The 17,500-nt window shown below is 40.2% G+C and overlaps 2 protein-coding genes across 3 annotated transcripts in view; both read right to left on the bottom strand.

Annotated features, from left to right (window-relative positions):
* Positions 1–13,354, bottom strand: part of LOC138969265 (uncharacterized) — an 18,149-nt gene extending 4,795 nt beyond the window's left edge. Inside the window, exons 1-4 of one of the 2 annotated variants that reach the window (XM_070342011.1) lie at positions 12,476–13,354; positions 5,162–5,473; positions 4,623–4,703; positions 2,709–2,897 (exon numbers count right to left, since the gene is read on the bottom strand). In XM_070342011.1, the coding sequence (XP_070198112.1) occupies positions 2,709–2,897; positions 4,623–4,703; positions 5,162–5,415 (524 nt within the window). In that variant the 5' untranslated portion in view covers positions 5,416–5,473; positions 12,476–13,354. The remainder of the gene's footprint in view (positions 1–2,708; positions 2,898–4,622; positions 4,704–5,161; positions 5,474–12,475) is intronic. The other variant, XM_070342010.1, reaches the window with a different exon arrangement.
* A 793-nt stretch (positions 13,355–14,147) lies between these two features.
* Positions 14,148–17,500, bottom strand: part of LOC138969266 (uncharacterized) — an 11,168-nt gene continuing 7,815 nt past the window's right edge. The window contains exons 5-7 of the mRNA XM_070342012.1: positions 16,538–16,639; positions 15,882–16,013; positions 14,148–15,325 (exon numbers count right to left, since the gene is read on the bottom strand). Coding sequence (XP_070198113.1) covers positions 15,112–15,325; positions 15,882–16,013; positions 16,538–16,639 — 448 coding nt within the window. The 3' untranslated portion in view covers positions 14,148–15,111. The remainder of the gene's footprint in view (positions 15,326–15,881; positions 16,014–16,537; positions 16,640–17,500) is intronic.

Here is a 17,500-nt window from a genome sequence, read left to right as displayed (position 1 = left end):
CCCTGTTTATCACTTCTATTCGTTGGCTACTTACACAGTATAACAGCCCTGTTTATCACTTCTATTCGTTGGCTACTTACGCAGTATAACAGCCCTGTTTATCACTTCTATTCGTTGGCTACTTACACAGTATAACAGCCCTGTTTATCACTTCTATTCGTTGGCTACTTACACAGTATAACAGCCCTGTTTATCACTTCTATTCGTTGGCTACTTACACAGTATAACAGCCCTGTTTATCACTTCTATTCGTTGGCTACTTACACAGTATAACAGCCCTGTTTATCACTTCTATTCGTTGGCTACTTACACAGTATAACAGCCCTGTTTATCACTTCTATTCGTTGGCTACTTACACAGTTTAACAGCCCTGTTTATCACTTCTATTCGTTGGCTACTTACACAGTATAACAGCCCTGTTTATCACTTCTATTCGTTGGCTACTTACACAGTATAACAGCCCTGTTTATCACTTCTATTCGTTGGCTACTTACACAGTATAACAGCCCGGTTTATCACTTCTATTCGTTGGCTACTTACACAGTATAACAGCCCTGTTTATCACTTCTATTCGTTGGCTACTTACACAGTATAACAGCCCTGTTTATCACTTCTATTCGTTGGCTACTTACACAGTATAACAGCCCTGTTTATCACTTCTATTCGTTGGCTACTTACACAGTATAACAGCCCTGTTTATCACTTCTATTCGTTGGCTACTTACACAGTTTAACAGCCCTGTTTATCACTTCTATTCGTTGGCTAATTACACAGTATAACAACCCCCTTTACCACTTCTAAAGATTGGCTACTAACACAGTATAACAGCCCTGTTTATCACTTCTATTCGTTGGCTACTTACACAGTATAACAACCACTTTTACCAATTCTAAAGATTAGCTACTTACAGAGTATAACAACCCCCTTTACCACTTCTAAAGATTGGCTACTAACACAGTATAACAGCCCTGTTTATCTCTTCTATTCGTTGGCTACTTATACAGTATAACAACCACTTTTACCAATTCTATAGATTAGCTACTTACAGAGTATAACAACCCCCTTTACCACTTCTAAAGATTGGCTACTTACACAATATAACAACCACTTTTACCAATTCTATAGATTAGCTACTTACAGAGTATAACAACCCCCTTTACCACTTCTAAAGATTGGCTACTTACACAGTATAACAACCCCCTTTACCACTTCCAAAGATTGGCTACTTACAGAGTATAACAACCCCCTTTACCACTTCTAAAGATTGGCTACTTACACAGTATAACAACCCCCTTTACCACTTCTAAAGATAGGCTACTTACAGAGTATAACAACCCCCTTTACCACTTGTAAAGATTGGCTACTTACACAGTATAACAACCCCCTTTACCACTTGTAAAGATTAGCTACTTACAGAGTATAACAACCCCCTTTACCACTTCTAAAGATTGGCTACTTACAGAGTATAACAACCCCCGTTACCACTTCTAAAGATTGGCTACTTATACAGTATAACAACCCCCTTTACCACTGCTTTAGATTAGCTACATACACAGTGTAACAACCCCCTTTACCACTTCTCTAGATTAGCTACATACACAGTGTATACGTAACAACCCCCTTTACCACTTCTCTAGATTAGCTACATACACAGTGTAACAACCCCCTTTACCACTGCTCTAGATTAGCTACATACACAGTGTAACAACCCCTTTTACCACTGCTCTACATTAGCTACATACACAGTGTAACAACCCCCTTTACCACTTTTACAGATTGGCTACTTACACAGTATAACAACCCCCTTTACCACTTCTAAAGATTGGCTACTTACACAGTATAACAACCCTCTTTCCCACTTCTAAAGATTGGCTACTTACACAGTACAACAACCCCTTTTACCACTTCTCTAGATTAGCTACATACACAGTGTAACAACCCCCTTTACCACTTCTAAAGATTGGCTACTTACACAGAATAACAACCCCCTTTACCACTGCTCTAGATTAGCTACATACACAGTGTAACAACCCCTTTTACCACTTCTCTAGATTAGCTACATACAGAGTGTAACAACCCCCGTTACCACTGCTCTAGATTAGCTACATACACAGTGTAACAACCCCCTTTACCACCGCTCTAGATTAGCTACATACACAGTGTAACAACCCCCTTTACCACCGCTCTAGATTAGCTACATACACAGTGTAACAACCCCCTTTACCACTTCTCTAGATTAGCTACATACACAGTGTAACAAACCCCTTTACCACTGCTCTAGATTAGCTACATACACAGTGTAACAACCCCCGTTACCACTTCTCTAGATTAGCTACATACACAGTGTAACAACCCCCTTTTTCACTGCTCTAGATTAGCTACATACACAGTGTAACAACCCCCTTTACCACCGCTCTAGATTAGCTACATACACAGTGTAACAACCCCCTTTACCACTGCTCTAGATTAGCTACATACACAGTGTAACAACCCCCTTTACCACTGCTCTACATTAGCTACATACACAGTGTAACAACCCCCTTTACCACTTCTAAAGATTGGCTACTTACAGAGTATAACAACCCCCTTTACCACTTCTAAAGATTGGCTACTTACAGAGTATAACAACCCCTTTACCACTTCTTAAAGATTGGCTACATACACAGTGTAACAACCCCCTTAACCACTTATATAGATTGGCTACTTACAAATCAATGGGATCTTGCAGGTCTTCATTGAGCTGATAGATGGCACTTTGGTCGATGGGGGAAGGACACAACAACTCGCTTCTTCTGTAGCCACTTGGTCTTTTGCTGTTTCTGTAGCTGTTGGATCTGTAGCTGCTTCTGTGGCCGCTATAGCTGCTTGCCGAGCTGGGATTATTCGGGGAACTTGATCTGGTTGTGCAGCACAGAACAGAACATAGAAGTTAAATGTGTATAGTGGTTTCTTTTTACATTTAATGTTTTAACATAGAGGGGGATCCTCGTCGCCAGTGTAATATCTTTCATTCGTCCGCTATCAGTGATAACAGGGAATCAACACAGCTCGTGTGTTTTGTTTGATATTTATTCAGGTTTGGCACATGGTTGTGAATGGTGGTTGAGTGCTGGGCGGAAGTGCCAAGACTCCCAGGGTGCAATATACTAAATAGTATGTATACAACATGGATCGGAATATGATCGGAATAATAGGGTCATGGACACAACAGTCGTGATGTATGTGTGTGTGTGTGTGTGTGTGTGTGTGTGTGTGTGTGTGTGTGTGTGTGTGTGTGTGTGTGTGTGTGTGTGTGTGTGTGTGTGTGTGTGTGTCAGTCTGTCTGTCTGTCTGTCTGTGCGTGTGTGTGTGTAGAGCGATTCAGACTAAACTACTGGACCGATCTTTATGAAATTTGACATGAGAGTTCCTGGGAATGATATCCCCGGCTGTTGTTTTTTTTTCGATAAATACCTTTGATGACGTCATATCCGGCTTTTTGTAAAAGTTGAGGCGGCACTGTCACACCCTCATTTTTCAATCAAATTGATTGAAATTTTGGCAAAGCAATCTTCGACAAAGGCCGGTCTTTGGTATTGCATTCCAGCTTGGTGGCTTAAAAACTAATAAATGAGTTTGGTCATTAAAAATCGGAAACTTGTAATTAAATTTTTTTATTTTTTATTAAACGATCCAAAAATAATTTCATCTTATTCTTCGACATTGTCTGATTCCAAAAACATATACATATGTTATATTTGGATTACAAACAAGCTCTGAAAATTAAAAATATGAACATTATGATTAAAATTAATTTTCCGAAATCGATTTAAAAACAATTTCATCTTATTCTTTGTCGGTCCCTGATTCCAAAAACATATAGATATGATATATTTGGATTAAAAACAAACTCAGTAAGCTAAAAAGAATAGATATACAGAAAAGCGTGTTATCCTGCTCAGCGCGACCACTACCGCACTATTCTGCATGGCTTGTCGATTTCACTGCCTTTGCCACGAGCGGTGGACTGACGAAACTACGAGTATGTGGTCTTGGTGAAAAAAGCAGTGCGTTCAGTTTCATTCTGTGAGTTCGACAGCTTGACTAAATGTTGTTATTTCGCCTTACGCGACTTGTTTAATTTTCTTATTGACTGGTTATGTGGGAACATGAATCGAGTGTAAAGTGACGGTTTAACATGTGTCTGTATGCTGTGTGTGTGTGTGTGTGTGTGTGTGTGTGTGTGTGTGTGTGTGTGCGTGCGTGTGTGTGTGAGAGTGTGCGTGCGTGCGAGCGAGCGTGCGTGCGTGCGTGCGAGCGAGCGTGCGTGCGTGCGTGCGTGGGTGCGAGCGAGCGTGCGTGCGTGCGTGCGTGCGTGTGTGTGTGTGTGTGTGTGTGTGTGTGTGTTTGTGTGTGTGTGTGTGTGTGTGTGTGTGTGTGGCAATTAATTGGCATGATTTTGCCGAGACAGTTTCGACTTGTTTCGGTCAAAGGAACATCATTGTCTGGGTTAAGACTGATCCAGTGATTAATTTCGATCGTTTGAGGCGAACGTATTAAGTAATTTTTTTATATCGCTTTCAATTACTTTTCTTTTCGTTCCTTTCCGCAAAAGGCTTAAATACATGATCTGTGATACTTACTGTCTGGAGTCTCGCTTTTTTCTCGATAGTGGAGGCGCAGAGAGTCCGAACAGACGTTCATTGTGCTCCATAGCGTATTCCCTGCAAGACGCACGTAAAAGTGGTTTTTTTAGTAAACTAGTTTATCTGCAAAGCATTCACAGAATGTCAAAGGAAGTGTGCTAACTATCGTAAGTGCCCGAGTCTCTTGAGTGTAAGAACACAAGAATGGGATTTACTCGGGGTCTGAGGAATAACAGAACAATGAACGTAAGAATGCTTCAAATGAAACGATCTTGTCAGTGGTTAGATTTCAGTTGTTTTTCCTCTTCACAAAAGCAATGTCTGCTGTTACCACGAGGTAAATTTCTGAGAATCAACTTTATAAACTCTTCAAAACACACACGCACACACACACACACACACACACACACACACACACACACACACACACACACACACACACACACACGCGCGCGCGCGCGCGCGCGCGCGCGCACTCGTCCTTTACCCCTATTTCCCAACCTAATCTCACTTAACCTCCAATCCCACACACCTACTCAATTTGCATTGCCGAAGTGCAATCATCGGGTACATCCTGAAGAACATTACACATAATGGCCATTAGGTCATCCTGCGTCAGCTCTGACGCGACTATTCCATTATCCAGCATCTTCTGCAGGTCAGATCGTCCCTCGGGTGGAGCCGTGGGTGCTGGGTCCGCGAAAAGGACCTCGTCCTGGGCCAGGCAAAGATCTGGGACCAGCAACACCAGCAATGCTGACACCAGCACTGAAGCTTGCAGGATTCTCATTGTGTCTTCTATCAGCAGGTGTCAACGCCTGGGTGGAGAACACCGTTATGGCACTTTACTTGAAAAGATTGCATAGAAACTAAGATCAGAGCGGATTTGTATTTCAAACTTGGTTTTAGCATGGGCGCGAAGGTATGATCAGAAGCAAACAAGCAAACAGAAAATAAGGAGAAAACGGAGAATACAAAGACAAAGAAGACGAAAAGAAGAAGAAGAAGCAGAACAACAACAACAACAACAAGCAACAACAACAGCAACAGCAGCAGCAGCAACAACAACAACAACAACAACAACTGAACAGCAACAACAACAACAACAACAGCAACAACAACAACAGCAACAACAACAACAACAACAGAGATGTTTGCCATTTTTGCCAGATTTAGCTTCAAACCAGATAGTTTTGGCCCATCACTTTTTTACACTGGAGTTTAAGCTGCCATGACATAAAATCTAAAACATAATTGTCTAAACATTAATCAAATTTAATGAACCGCTTAAATGTTGATGTTTGTATTTAAAAGTAATCAGGCATTGTCCTAGATCCTACGTTACTTATCCAATGTTTGTTGATGTTTGTATTTAAAAGTAATCAGGCATTGTCCTAGATCCTACGTTACTTATCCAATGTTTGTTGATGTTTGTATTTAAAAGTAACCAGGCATTGTCCTAGATCCTACGTTACTTATCCAATGTTTGTTGATGACATAATCTAACAACAAAGAAAATATGCCCAACAGTCTGTCATGGACCTTGAAGATCTTTATCAGTTTTTGAATATTCTACAGATGAGTCATCAGTCTTTTATGTTGGCATACAACGTGTTTCCCACTGTGCTCTATGTCAACACTTGCTTACATTAATGTCTCCTTCAGCAACCTTCCAGGTGGACTTACAGGTGCAAGTGAAACCTCCTAACGCACGTCAGGTTTTCACATCATATTTTCAGATGTCCAAGGTTTTAAGCCTGTCCTTAACTGGGCGAAGTCAACTCCGCGAAGTATGCATTGCAAAGAAGGCCGGAGGGAGCTTTATAGCACTGAGTTTTCAGTAAAATGACTTCACGAAGTCTTTGCGAAGTCGACTTCGGGCTATATTAAGGACCGCATTTTCAAAAATCTCTACCGTACTTGGATTCTTTCTTTCTTTATTTGGCGTTTAACGTCGTTTTCAACCGTTCAAGGTTATATCGCGACGGGGAAAGGGGGGGAGATGGGATAGAGCCACTTGTTAATTATTTCTTGTTCACAAAAGCACTAATCAAAAAATTGCTCCAGGCTACCGCACTTGGATACCGGGCGAATAATGTTACCATTATTTTTGCTGAAATCAGTGGCAGTTATTCGGGCAAACTTTGGGTACACACTTTTATTAAAGGTCAGTAGGTAAACACAGATTATTAGTGTGTTGATACCCAAAACAATGTGCTTTAAGGCACGGTCATTTCAATGAAAATAAGTACGGCTCACAATCTTAGATCTAGCCGGCCAGGTTTTACCATGGGATTAGAACATCCCTCCAAATAAACACATACACTAACGAACATCCTGACGTGACTGCTTTCTGTGCAAACAGGGATCATAATTATTTCAATGAATTATTTCACATAGAAACAATAGCGTCAGTTACAAAAACTGATTCATCAAACATTTCCATTCTGCACAGACAGCACAAAGGCTGATGGTGGGTTCAAGTGAAGAGAGGGTTTTAACACATGTAAAAGCCTGATGATGGGTTCAAGTGAAGAGAGGGTTTTAACACATGTAAAAGCCTGATGATGGGTTCAAGTGAAGAGAGGGTTTTAACACATGTAAAAGCCTGATGATGGGTTCAAGTGAAGAGAGGGTTTTAACACATGTAAAAGCCTGATGATGGGTTCAAGTGAAGAGAGGGTTTTAACACAAGTAAAAGCCTGGTCAGATGTGAGTCGGTGAGTTCCATTGTTCACACGGGACTGGGGCTTGGAACGTTTGGGCTTGAGTTGGGCTTGACTTTGCTATTATAATTATCATGTAGGCGTAGGATCTTGTATCTAATGCTGTTTTTTCGTAGTAATTTCTTCATGGTCAAGACCTAGGTTCGCATTTGAGAATATTTTATAGATTGTTTATTTTCTAACAAAAGGCAGATGTGACACGTAAAGGTGGAAGTCCTGATGTATCATACAGCCATACTTCATCTCCTCATCGACCCCCCTCCTCGCCCATCCCTGTCCTTGGTAACTTGATGACAAAATAAGGAACCGACCATTTGACAGTCATGAGTCAACGTGCACAAGCATTTACATGCTGCATGAGCCTGCCTTAGAGAACAGTTCCCACGAACAGCCACCTCACCTCATCAAGTTTAGCCATATCATGCCATATCTGACTCGATTAGCAATCAGCAAGTGATGAATACTAATGACTTAAAGAATGACCCCTGGGGAAAACTGAGATGTGTTCATGTCACGTTTTGCAGATAAAAACCGCGAATATCGACTCACGAGAAGCTTAGGATTCACGAGGAATTAAGCCTGTCCTGAACTGGGCGAAGTCGACTACGCGAAGCTGGCCGCACGAAGCTTTAGCACTGAGTTTTCAGTTAAAACGACTTCGCGAAGTTTTGTTTCTTAGCATGTTCTTGTAAACTAGTGCTTAAAACATTTTACACAAATACTCAATAAAATTACCTCACTTGCAATCGTGTAATATGAACGTCATATTAACAAATCGTCTTATGAGCGCTTGCGGCGGGCAGTGTCCTACAGATCAAATTCATTCAAAAAAATGAATATGACTATCAATTCGTTTAAAATACAGTTTAAAGGCCCATGCAGTCTGCCTCAAATGGTTTACAGAACGATTTAAATCTTCTCACGAAAAAAGCAGTTTTAACCTTATGGAACACACTTGCAAAAGCATTTAACAGCATTAAATGACACAGTTCGTTTGAATGGCTAGCTTGCGTAAACTCCACATCAGATTTCGTGGTTTATTTTACCCCTGAGCCGTCGTGGACCCGTGTCTCCCACTTTCCTTTCTTCACAATTTAGTCGTCAGTTTGTGATTTTAATGCGACTCGCTGTGTCTGCAATATCACGTTATTGTGTACCTCTGAATCTAAAATGCAACAAACGACTGCGAGTCACACGAACTTATCGGCGGCGATGGGTTTAAAATAGCAAGCGATATGCAGAAAATGTGTCTGCTTGGGGAAACACGACCTTGCGTGAACTGCTTCCGGGCTCCTTTTTTTCAAGGTTTCAAAACTTCGAAATGTACTGATCTTGTTTTGATAAAAAAAAAAGAATTCTTTTGTGATTTAAGAATTTTTGTGTAATAAGCTGTCAATTCATCATTTAGATTTTTTAAAGTTAGTTCTTGCGCCAAAACGAGGCTTCCGATTTGTTTTATAGTAAATCCGGCTTTCCACGCAAAAACAGATTCTTCGAAAAATGCTCGCTCTTTACGGAGGGCACCTAAGATGTTCTCAAGCGGTGAGTGTTTAAATAAAAGGGTGTTTGTACTGCGTGTAAAAGCCTGATAGTGTCTGTGACCAGATACTGATTGTTTACGTGAATCTGAGTGTGCCTTTAAACAGTTTTTTTATCGTCATTAAAGTCTTGGACGTCTTTTTGTTATTGGAATTATGGTTTTTGTTAATTTGTATTGCTGTTGCTGTTGTTGTGTGAATGAGTTGTGAGTTGGCAGACTTGACTTGACGGATGACTGTTTGCGTTAGTGAGACTGTGTTTAGTATGCATTCTTATTCTTTTGATTGGAAATGAGTATTGTTACAACATAATTTCCATATGGATTAATAAATTTGAGTTGAGTTGAGTTGAGTTGAGTTGTTAATTTCACATATCTTTTTTGAATTACATAGTAAAAAGTATATTTACATTATTTAGAATGACTTTTTGACAAAAACATTATTATGTGTCGTTTAAACATTGGATTAAACGTTCAAGCTAATATCGTTTAAGCTTACATGTATCAACAAGTCGCGTAAGGCAAAAATACAACATTTAGTCAAGCTCAGTCGAACTCTCAGAATGAAACTGAACGCATTGCATTTTTTCTGCAAGACCGTACACTCGTAGCTTCGTCTGTCCACCGCTCGTGGCAAAGGCAGTGAAATTAACAATCCAGAAAAGCGAGGTAGCGGTTGCGCTGAGGAGGATAGCACGCTTTTCTATATCTCTATTCTTTTTAACTCTCTGAACGTGTTTTTAATCAAAACCTATATCTATATGTTTTTGGAATCAGGAACGGACAAGGAATAAGATGAAATTGTTTTTAAATCGATTTTTGACATTTAATTTTAATCATAATTTTTATATTTTTAATTTTCAGAGCTTGTTTTTAATCCGAATATAACATATTTATATGTTTTTGGAATCAGAAAACAATGACAAATACGATAAACGTAATTTTGGATCGTTTTATTAAAAACAAATTTAATTACAATTTTCAGTCATCAATTAATTTTTAAGCCTCTAAGCTGAAATGCAATACCAAAGTCTGGCCGTCGTCGAAGATTGCTTGGCCAAAATGTCAATCAGTTTGATTTATAAATGAGGGTGTGACAGTACCGCCTCAACTTTTACAAAATGCCAGATATGACGTCATCAAAGACATTTATCAAAAAAATGGAAAAAAAATGTCTGGGGATATCATATCCAGGAACTCTCATGAAAAATTTCATAAAGATCGGTCCAGTAGTTTAATCTGAATCTCTCTACACACACACACACACACACACACACACATACACACACACACACACACATACACACACACACACACACACACACACACACACATACACACACACACACACACACAAACACACACACACACACACACAAACACACACACACACACACACACACACACACACACACACACATACACCACGACCCTCGTCTCGATTCCCCCCTCTATGTTAAAACATTTAGTCAAATCTTGACTAAATGTTAAAAGATAAGTGGTTCTTACAGAGATTCCTTGGCAACACCAGATGTTCAGGCGGTATTTCCGATGTGTGACCTTTCACAAGACTAGCTCGATTTAGAACGATCTCATTTTAACCAACCACATTCCTTTCGTGCCATATAAGAAAATGCTACATCACAAATGTTGCGTACACGTCACTTCCGGTCATCGGTGAAACGAAGTTCACACCAAAAACACAAACGACTTTCGTTCATTTGGGCGATTCTACAAATCTACTTTCGTTAACTTTGTAATCATGTTTTAGTTATTTCTGTATGGAAACCTTTAATTTATTGGATATAGGTTACCTGATTGTAATTTTAACTGTTCATATCTTCCTACTTTAAGGTCTGGAGAGGACGCTCAAGTCGATCTTTCACTGGATTTCTGTAGCATACATTTCCCTAGGTTGCGCTGGGGAAAATCAAAATGGCGGCCAGGAGCCGATTGCCGCTTCACGACTTTAGAGTTCTATTTCTTCCTTAATAATTATCAATAGAATACTTATATTTATAGGGCAGACCTTGATTTGTGAACTGTCTCACTTTGAACAGTTATGCATTTTATGAGTAGAGCTTCGGGTTGCAAATTAATCGCCCATTGTTGTCAGCGCTTCTTCTGCGAACAGAATTTCTCTGCCGTAATTAACGTCTAAACCGCGAAATGTACAACACGCACTGTTGAGTTTCGTTGTGCGCACGCATCCGAACAGGCAAGAGAAAATGAGGAGGCGAAAGGAAAATGGTGGGCTTTGTTCATCTCTCTAAATCTACCTATATGTGTGCGATGTGGCAAATAATTGTTTGGTTTAAAACAAACAATGTTTATTCATATTTACATGTTCAGGAAATGTACATCAACATAGGGTGAAGACAACAACAAGCCTACGGCTTATGGTGGTGTCTTCAAACACATTTACAATAAGAACAAATAATTGTTTAATCCAAAACAATAATCGCCCTATTATACCAATGGTTTCTGGTTTGTACAATGTGACCCTCCACCACGGAATGAGTCGCATGTCACCTTTGCATGATTTTCATATTTGTACATTTTCCTAAAGAGTTTTTTATGCTCTATCCAGTGGTGAAAACCGTTTTAGAAAAGAGCGAAAACTGTTTGAGTTATAAGCCTGTGACTAAGGTGACCCTCACACTGTTACCAGACACTCCCCGGACTTATATTAAGCCTAGCGCAGAACCGCGCGAGGTGACATGCGACTCATTTCGTGGTGGAGGGTCACCAATAAGACTTTGTGACACACACGTCCGAAAGCTTTAGAAATATTCAGAAATACAGCTTATGTTTGTAGTCCTTTATCAACAGCCACATTTGGGTTATTTAAGGCAATGAGCTGCTGATTTGCATTGATTGAAACTACCTGGTATAAAACCAGACTGCAACCTTGCCAGGTTTTTACATGTCAATCAATCAATATGAGGCTTATATCGCGCGTATTCCGTGGGTACAGTTCTAAGCGCAGGGAGTTATTTTAATTTTTTTTAATTTTTACTTTATGCAATTTATATCGCGCACATATTCAAGGCGCAGGGATTTATTTATGCCGTGTGAGATGGAATTGTTTTACACAATACATCACGCATTTACATCGGCCAGCAGATCGCAGCCATTTCGGCGCATATCCTACTTTTCACGGCCTATTATTCCAAGTCACACGGGTATTTTGGTGGACATTTTTATCTATGGCTATACACTTTTGCCAGGAAAGACCCTTTTGTCAATCGTGGGATCTTTAACGTGCACACCCCAATGTAGTGTACACATGTGGTAAGCACATGTGGTAAGCACATTCCTCCACTTAGACAAGTATCAAATATGAGCACTTTTTTGGTGCAGAGTGGTAATTTTTAATACATTAATTTCCCAAAAGTCTACTAACTGTAATCAGAGAAAAACAAAATAAACAATAATAATAATAATAATAATACGAAAATGTATATCGCGCACATATATCTCACCACAAGGCGACTCAAGGTGCACACAAATTTATAAACGTGGAAAAAAATAGATACATAGCAGACATGCTTCATGCTTTATGTACACACGAATGATTTTCTCACCTGATAGACAAGAGGTGGGGAAATGCTTACCGCTAGGCTTAGTTTGGCACACTCTTGTAAAGCAAAACACGAAGAGAAGTCAGTTCTTCTTCAACCACTGCACTTATATTCAACGTGGTTTGCTTTTTATTATCTTTGAATGAGATGGACGCATCAAAATGTCACCGCAAAACCATGGCCGTCGGCAGATGTAAGTTAGATTTTACAACTATGGCAGTGATCATACCCACAGGATATAAGAAGACGTCGTCCTCTATGTAAACAATGTTCAGCATACAAAATCACAGCTTCAAAAGATGGGGCAATACGTATGCAACTTCTGTCGTTTAACCACTTTTTTGTGCACATTTGATTCACATTTCATATGGGCTGAGCGATGGAAAATGACAAAGCGAAATAAAAGCGATTGTTAAAACTGATGAGAGCATACCCGGAGGAGATATACATAATTATCTTACATACATTGACTTCCCATATCTATACACGTGCATACATAATTTAGATTAGAGTTTGATCCGTCCCGAAAAGTTCCCGACACAGCCGGTTCTGATCGTAGCGATCGTCTAGCAATGCAGTTCGAGAGACAGGCTTTCAGGCTTTATTCCTCTCCCTCGCTGCCTTCACCTTCCTCTCTCCATTTCATCACTTTTTAGAGCCCACATTCCCATATCAGCACGTGTGTGTGTGTGTGTGTGTGTGTGTGTGTGTGTGTGTGTGTGTGTGTGTGTGTGTGAGTGCGTGTGTGTATGTGTGTGTGTGTGTGTGCACACCTGGTGTGTAAGTGTGTGTGTGTGTGTATGTGTGTGTATGTGTGCCTGTGTGTGTGTGTGTATGTGTGTGTTTGTGTGTGTGTGTGTGTATGTGTGTGTTTGTGTGTTTGTGTGTGTGTGTATGTGTGTGTGTGAGTATGCGTGTGTGTGTGTTTTTGTGGGCGTGAGTGTGTGTGTGTGTGTGTATGTGTGTGTGTGTGTGTGTGTGTGTGTGTGTGTGTGTGTGTGTGTGTGTGTGTGTGTGTGTGAGGATGTCCGTCAATCTGTGTCTTTGAGGTATTATATCTTTATGATGGGTGTTTTATGTGTGTCCGTTTGTGTATGTGTGGGTGCGCGTACATGCATGCCAATGCGCGTATGTCTTCGCGTGCCATTGTCTACTTTCATATTTGCTGATCTGTTCATCCGTGTCTATATATTCTGTCATGCTCAGTGCTCTGTTTTTTTTTTCTTTTTTTGGTCAACTGATTGAAAAGAAGAGAGAGAGAGAGACAGACAGACAGACAGACAGACAGACAGACAGCCAGCCAGCCAGACAGACAGACAGACAGACAGACAGATAGACAGACAGACATATCGATATGGAGAAAGTGAGAATATTTATACACACAAAAGTTCCTGGTGGCGAGAAACAGTACACTAGTCTCTTAACACCAAGAAACAGTACACTAGTCTCTTAACACCAAGAAACAGTACACTAGTCTCTTAACACCAAGAAACAGTACACTAGTCTCTTAACACCAAGAAACAGTACACTAGTCTCTTAACACCAAGAAACAGTACACTAGTCTCTTAACACCAAAAAACAGTACACTAGTCTCTTAACACCAAGAAACAGTACACTAGTCTCTTAACACCAAGAAACATGTTTTACAGACCAAAACATAAAGGCAAAACAACTATTGACGTAAGAAGTAGTATTTACTGAGGTTTGTTGTTCCTAAAAACGATAATAAATTCTGCAAGCAAAACATCACATGGAACGACAAAAGGAACATTCTTTACTTCTATTTTCCATAATGAATTATAACAAAATCGCATTGATCAACCATGTTCAGCTCCACAGTTAAATCATTATTTCAACACACTTCTTGGACGACAACTTTGACAACAACATCTTTATTTTATTTGTAATAATTCAAGCAGCTAACTGCAGAGTTCGCATACGTGTACAATTTCAGCTGAAAAGAAAAAAAAAATACTCAAAATGACAACGGAAGTGAATATATGTATACATGCCGTCGTTACCTATAATGTTATAAATGGCTAGCTAATAATAAACAGTCCGAGTGTGGAAGATGCTAATCAAAGCTGACAGTCAAGCATAGCTTATTTGTCTTTGGATTTCGTGTATCCGTCAATAAAAAAATCTGATTAAATAATGTTTCTGTGTAATGACAAAGAGCGAGCAACATTTGAACCTGAGTGTCTGCAAGGTTGATTTGACATGGTTTGGTTTCTGGTCAGGTCGCAAGGCGGGTGTTGTTCGGGAGACTATAGCTTTATTCTGTCTTGCAAATACATCCGGGTTTCTGCAATTCGTGCAAGTAGTATGATATTTTAACTTAGAAACTCTCTTTTTTTAAGGTAAAGAAACGACAATACAAAACGAACTTATCAAAATAGTCGGAGAACGACCCTCGAGCTTTAAAGCAACAAAAAAAAACCGCAATTTCTGTTAAAAAAAATCTTAATATCTTGAAATATTTAAACAGTGCCATACAAGTTTACCCTAAAACATCTGCAAAAACCTAAACATAAGCACTTTTGCTTGACCTACGCAAAAACCCAAACAGAAACGTAAGACGGAAGTAAACTAAACCGTACAATCTTCTCGAAATGGCCATGACAACTTCCTCCTTGGCTCTAGCCTTGGAAGACCCGATCGCAGGGGACGTCCTGGCAGGTACAGGCCATGGGGACGATGATCTTGTCACGGACAAAGCGATTACCAAAGGGCAGAGAAGGACAGTAGGCCCAGAAGTTGACTACGCGGTACTCAGGCATGCACAGTTTCTGACTGGACGGGTTTCGGTTGAAGCGACTGCTCTGGCTCTGGCAGCCTCGGCAACGTCGGTCCCTGCAAAAACAAAAGGAAAGAATAAGGAAACAGGTCGCGTGAAGCGATATCAAAACATTTAGTCAATCTGTAGGCATTAAACTCAAAGATAAACTCCAAAAACCAGTCATCGACGAGACTACATTCAGATGGTCTCGGCTAACCCGTACAATCTCAGCAATATTTAAATGACACATTTCTGAAATGAGTTGGTTATTCCTATCATTAGAACATGTGCTGCTAAACTCAACCGCCTCACTGTCTATATAGAGGATGAGATCTCCGCAGAACCCAGCACTGCGAGGCGAAGTGAAGACTTTGGTACCCGTACAATCTCAGCATTATTTACATGGCAATGTTTTGAAATTAGTTGGTTATTCCTATCATTAGAATATGTGCTTCCAAACTCACCCGCTACACTCTCTATAGAAGGTGAGATCTCCAAAGTTCTGCAGAACCCAGCACTGCGAGACGAAGCGGAGACTTAGGTACCCGTACATTCTCATCAGCATTTAAATGACAAATGTCTGAAATTAGTTGGTTATTCCTAGCATCAGAATAATGCTGCCAAACTCACCCGTCACACTGTCTATAAAAGATGAGATCTCCAAAGTTCTGCAGAACCCAGCACTGCGAGACGAAGCGGAGACTTTGGTACCCATACAATCTGAGCTGTGTAAAGGGGCATGTCGCGTTGGATCGCAGTTGGCTGAAACGAAATGACACAAGTGTGGTTTTAGGAGTGTGGTTCAGTGGTTAAACCTGGGGAACGTGAATAAAGGGGTCAAAACTAATGGTAACAGAAACAATCTTGAATGAATATGATAAAAAGACTGTGGGTTAACTTCTCCCTCATTTTATTCTGACGTAGGCCTGTGTGCATGATGAACAATAATCTCAAGTTGAAAATAGGCATGATATTTTCTGCCATCTTTGGCCAGCCATAGTTAGGATTATTTTACCACAAACTTTAACGACCTCATAATTGCAGGTATCTTGGTGTGCAAGGCACCTGACATTCTTTTCTCTTTTTTTTCATCTCGAAGATATAACCTTTCAACTCAAACTCATGTGAAAAATGTTACAAAATAATTCCGTAAAATGATAAGTGCCTTATTCCCATTCTCTTAAAGCAAATGACGGTAGAAGGAGCTTCGCATTAAAAATAACATTATTCCAAGAGAAGGTAAAGTAAGAATTCCCGCACACAAAAGAACAAACGAAGCAACTCACAAGGGTTGAACCAGCACTTGAGGAGGGTCCTCTGGCAGCACAATGGCATTGGTGATGACATTGAATAAGGGACTCTGAACGAGTTCGGGCCCAATAACAGTTCTGAAATCACACGCGACACAATCATTAAAGGGAAATTGGAGTTACAGTGGAACCCTATTTAAGGACCCCCATTTTAAGACTTCCCCCTTTTTAAAACCCTCTTTTGTTCTGTTCATAGCCTCTGTAACATTAACTCCATTTTAACACTCCTTCAATTTTCTCAGATTCGTGAAGGCCGTTAAAAGGAGATTCCATTGTATTTGAGTAGGTGGTATAAGAGGTGGTCCAACAATCCTAGACGATGCATTGCCGGCGTAACACGAGAAAATTACTCCCAAGAGATTTTTACTCCGGAGTACAAATTTCGTACGAAAATGTTACTCCCTTTACGAAATAAGTACTCCCCCATTACACGAGAAAATTACTCCCCAAGACAGGTGAGTTCCGAGTAAACATTTCGTACACAAATGTTACTCCCCTTACGAATAAATAACGAATAAATTACTTCACCCTAACACGAGCAATTTAACTTCCCGTGCCAGGTGTACGATATGTTTATTCCCTTGTCCCCTGTTAGTCTTGGTGGTGGAAGTGGTGGAGGGAGGGTAGCGCGACATTCGTTTTCGCGAGATCACATTTGCATTATCCCTTCGCCCGCATCCCATTTTCGCGTACGAGATTTTTACGGGAAGTAAAACAAATGGGGAATAAACATTTCGTGGAGGGAGTAATTTGTTCGTGCCTTGGGGAGTTTTTTTTATCGTACGAAAGGTGTACTCGGAGTAAGCCGACTTTCGTACGAAAGTTTTACTCCGGAGTAAATTTTTCGTGGAAGAAATATTTCGTGTTACACCGGAACAAAATATTAGTTCCACAAAGATGCGACACGCTTCTTTGAGTGCATGTGACACCGTTCGATAA

The sequence above is a fragment of the Littorina saxatilis genome, linkage group LG6 (genome assembly GCF_037325665.1).
Source record: "Littorina saxatilis isolate snail1 linkage group LG6, US_GU_Lsax_2.0, whole genome shotgun sequence".
NCBI classification, from domain to species: domain Eukaryota; kingdom Metazoa; phylum Mollusca; class Gastropoda; order Littorinimorpha; family Littorinidae; genus Littorina; species Littorina saxatilis.
The sequence above is the reverse complement of the archived record's forward strand: the minus strand, read 5'-3'. Positions and strand labels throughout refer to the sequence as shown.